The sequence below is a fragment of the Teleopsis dalmanni genome, chromosome 2 (assembly GCF_002237135.1).
Source record: "Teleopsis dalmanni isolate 2A chromosome 2, ASM223713v2, whole genome shotgun sequence".
NCBI lineage: Eukaryota > Metazoa > Arthropoda > Insecta > Diptera > Diopsidae > Teleopsis > Teleopsis dalmanni.
In genome coordinates, this window is record NC_051847.1 from 98,682,595 (window position 1) to 98,686,839 (window position 4,245).

At 29.2% G+C, this 4,245-nt stretch overlaps 1 protein-coding gene across 2 annotated transcripts; it reads left to right on the forward strand.

The window, feature by feature from the left end:
- Positions 1-222: 222 nt before the first annotated feature.
- Positions 223-3,796, forward strand: LOC119682647 (dynamin-like 120 kDa protein, mitochondrial). Of its 2 annotated transcripts, XM_038096134.1 has the most exons (10): positions 223-309; positions 362-620; positions 673-808; positions 1,756-1,872; positions 1,990-2,064; positions 2,121-2,710; positions 2,763-2,990; positions 3,059-3,204; positions 3,257-3,421; positions 3,474-3,796. In XM_038096134.1, exons 1-10 carry the CDS (start codon positions 278-280, stop codon positions 3,679-3,681), a joined length of 1,956 nt encoding a protein of 651 aa, XP_037952062.1. In that variant the 5' UTR covers positions 223-277; the 3' UTR covers positions 3,682-3,796. The 2 variants fall into 2 exon arrangements, with proteins under 2 accessions (XP_037952062.1, XP_037952063.1); XM_038096135.1 differs by lacking the exon at positions 1,756-1,872 and having other exon boundaries at positions 3,474-3,795.
- The last annotated feature ends 449 nt before the right edge of the window (positions 3,797-4,245 follow it).

The following is a 4,245-nucleotide window of genomic DNA, read 5'->3' on the forward strand; positions in this document are numbered from 1 at the left end:
GAAAATAGTATTGTTGTTTCGCGTACATTTTAGAAACTTTAAGCAAGCAACTTCCTGTTTTTTATCACACTTTAAAACTGCTGAAAGCACCTATTGTAATAAAAAAATATTTAAAATGTTATATATTAAGAATACAACTGTCCGTTATTCAACACTGTATTTTTTGTACCTTGCGAATTACGGATTTGGTATGTCAAATTAAATCATATTGCATCGATAGTTGCGGAGCTGATCGAAATTGTGTTTATATAAATTTAAAATTTTGTAACCTTTAGCAATGTTACGATTGGCTTTGAAATATCGAAATAGGTATAAATAATATATGTGTTATAAATTACATAACTACTATAATACTTCCTAGAAAACCCAAGCAGGTGCCGTGCCTCTGCATGAAAATATTGAGTTCTAATTATTCAACTATACTCAACAATTATCGATTACGAAAAGCTTGCGACTGGCACAGGCACAATCCTGTCACTCCATATGTGGTACCACGGCAATGGAATGTTCCACATACAAGACAATATGGCATGATTGTAGTTCGAGTTTTGCGAGGAGCTCTAAAGTTACGTTATATATTGTTAGGAGGTGCTATTGGCGGCGGTGTATCTCTTACCAAAGTACTTATGTTAAATAGTATTATATAACCATGTTATATTACATAAATTATAGAAATATGAAGATTGGAAAGATGGACTGCCTGACATGAAATGGTTAGAGGAAGTATTTCCTCAAGGAAGTCAATGGAATAATGTATCGAAAAAACTGGTGGAAATAAGCAATGCTATTAAAGATGTTATTGAAATAGGTGAGTAATTATGGCCCAAGATCTTGTCATAAGTAGAACAAATATGTAATAAATTAAATTTTCTATAAGATTTTTCTTCTTGTTACTAAAATCATTATTATTTCAAACCTACTATAAATGACTTTATGTTATGGGTAATACATTATAATATCATTTTTTGTTCTACTTTTTTTATCAATATATATATTCTCTCACTTTATACTATGAATTTTGTATATTAAAAACCAGAGGTCAATTTACTTTTTTAATATGAAAAAAGTCGATTTTTATTATAAAATAAAAAAATATGAAATAGTTAATCCCATATGATTTTGGGTATATCGGTCAAATAACAAGAACTGTTTTGTATAAAATAAAACAATAAATTGATTGTTTGAGAGAATTAAATCCTTAATTTGAAATAAAATCTGTCATTTCTTTAAATTATGTTTGGTGCTGATTATTGTTGGATCTTGTTAGTACTCTTTGGAAGAACATGTACATGACTACACAAAAGATACGAAAATATATCTTATCTGCTATCGCAGATGATGTATTTTTAATACTTTTTATGAAATTTCGAGGTGACCTCTGTTTACATTAAGCGCTTCTACTATTAAAGGATATAAGAAATTTAAAACTGAAAGTTTTTTTGATAAATAAATTTCAAATTTATAGTTCCTAAAAGTAATTTCTTTGTCATATTTTATATATCATATTAACTCATTCATCTTACAATTTTAATAAAATTTGAAAACTTGAAAACTAATTGTTACTCAACGTTTAAATTATTTTGCAGTTACGTTTTATTTGCAATAATTTTTTTGAACAAATTCTTTTTGTCACATTAAAATGTGCAATATTAATGTAACTCGTTTTGCATATATTTTACTGATTTAATAACTCATTTATATTGGAGAATTTGAATTATCTTAATAAATATATTGTGGGATTGTTTTCGCACGTAGATCCAAAGCTTAAACAACTTGGAGATGAAAAATTATCTGAATGGAGAATGTGGTTTGATAACCGTTTGGATGATGCTATTGAGGCGGCTGATTATAATGGAACAAAATTTATTGAATGTAGGTTTTAAACATTTTCCGTTTTATATGCTTTTCCTTATTAAAAAAATAAGTATTAAAGTGAGAGAAGAAATTTGTATTTAATATATTTATAACGATAACTTTATTTTTATTTAGCAAACGATGACATAAAAGCAAAAACGACAGTTTCCGCCTTGAGTCTTTCAAATGATGAAAGTCGAAAGAAATATGGTAATTAATATTAATTATTTCAATGATATAAATATTATATATATTTATATTTTCAGAATCTTTGCAATCTCAAGTGGAAGCCCTTCAAACAGAAATAATGAACGTTCAAATTAAATATCAAAAAGAATTAGAAAAAATGGAAAAGGAAAACCGCGAATTACGTCAGCAGTATTTAATTTTAAAGACAAACAAAAAAACTACAACAAAGAGAATCAAAAAATCTTTGATTGATATGTATTCTGAAGTTCTAGATGAGCTCTCGGGGTATGATACTAGTTATTCTGTAGCAGACCATTTGCCACGTGTTGTAGTGGTAGGTGACCAAAGCAGCGGGAAGACTTCCGTACTTGAATCAATTGCCAAGGCACGAATTTTTCCACGTGGTAGTGGTGAAATGATGACGCGAGCCCCGGTTAAAGTAACATTAGCAGAAGGTCCCTATCATGTGGCTCAATTCCGTGATTCAGATAGAGAATATGACTTAAATAAAGAGGCAGATTTGTCAGAACTTCGTCGTGAAATTGAACTTAGAATGCGTGCATCAGTACGTGGGGGGAAAACGGTCAGTAATGATGTGATATCAATGACGGTTAAAGGACCGGGATTACAACGCATGGTACTCGTGGACTTACCGGGAATTATTTCGGTAACGTAATTTCTGTATAATGTCTTCATTATTATTATTTATATTTTATTAGACTATGACTGTGGATATGGCTTCAGATACGAAAGATTCAATACATCAAATGACTAAACATTATATGAGTAATCCCAATGCCATAATTCTTTGTATTCAGGATGGTTCAGTTGATGCAGAACGTAGTAATGTTACTGATCTAGTAATGCAATGTGATCCTATGGGAAGGCGCACTATTTTCGTATTAACCAAAGTAGATTTAGCTGAAGAACTAGCTGATCCAGACAGAGTAAATTCATATAAATACAAAATATATTCGTTTTATATTATATATATACACTTTATATCTTCTAAAAGATTAGAAAAATTTTGTCCGGAAAATTGTTTCCGATGAAAGCCATTGGGTATTATGCTGTAGTCACAGGTCGCGGTCGTAAAGACGATAGCATTGAAGCTATTAGACAATATGAAGAAGATTTCTTTAAGAACTCAAAGCTTTTCCAGTAAGTTTTCTTATTCGTTTGTTTATTATTAATAAGTTTCTCTAATACACAGTCGACGAGGGGTTATAATGCCACACCAAGTTACAAGCAGAAACCTGAGTTTAGCAGTATCTGATCGTTTCTGGAAGATGGTCAGAGAAACAATAGAACAGCAAGCAGATGCATTTAAAGCAACTAGATTCAATTTAGAAACTGAATGGAAAAATAACTTTCCCCGGTAGGTTGCTATTAAACTGATTTGAAATAATTTATATATAAAATTCTTTCAGTTTACGAGAGTCCGGAAGGGATGAACTTTTTGATAAAGCTAAATGTGAAATTCTAGATGAAGTTGTAACATTATCTCAGATTTCATCAAAGAAGTGGGAAGAAGCTTTAAATGGAAAGCTTTGGGAAAAACTTTCTAATTATGTCTTTGAAAATATTTATCTTCCGGCCGCTCAGTCAGGTTCTCAAAGTAATATTATGAAAACGTAGTAGAATATAAGTAAAATTCATCAATTCATTTTTAGCTTATGATTTTGTATATGCGTTAAAAAATTTCCAATATATGAAGTAATATGCCGCTGGTAAGGAGTAATATTGCAAATATATTAGCTAACATTAATAAACGTTTAGTTGCTCTTTACTTTCGACATATTATAAAATATCGCAATAGAAAAATTCTGGGGTTTTCGATTTACACTTCTAATAGTTATGAAATTTGTGCAAGATTGACTCGATTAACAGCGTATTACTTCAAATCGCGTATGTTTTTAAATTATTTTGAAATTGGCAAATTTGAATAATTTTATCATTATTTAACAAATCATTTATATCAGTATATGTATATATTTTCTTGTTAAGAAAATAGTTAAATTAAAACTTTTATTAATTAATAAAAAAAACATTGCCATTACTCTTGATACTAGCGAAATAACTTAAACGTTAATCTAATATGACTTACGAAAACAATATTAATATACTATTTCATTTGTTCATAAATATTCTGGTACGTGATATAATATTCATGTTGTTAATTTAATATAATCGTTTTAATTA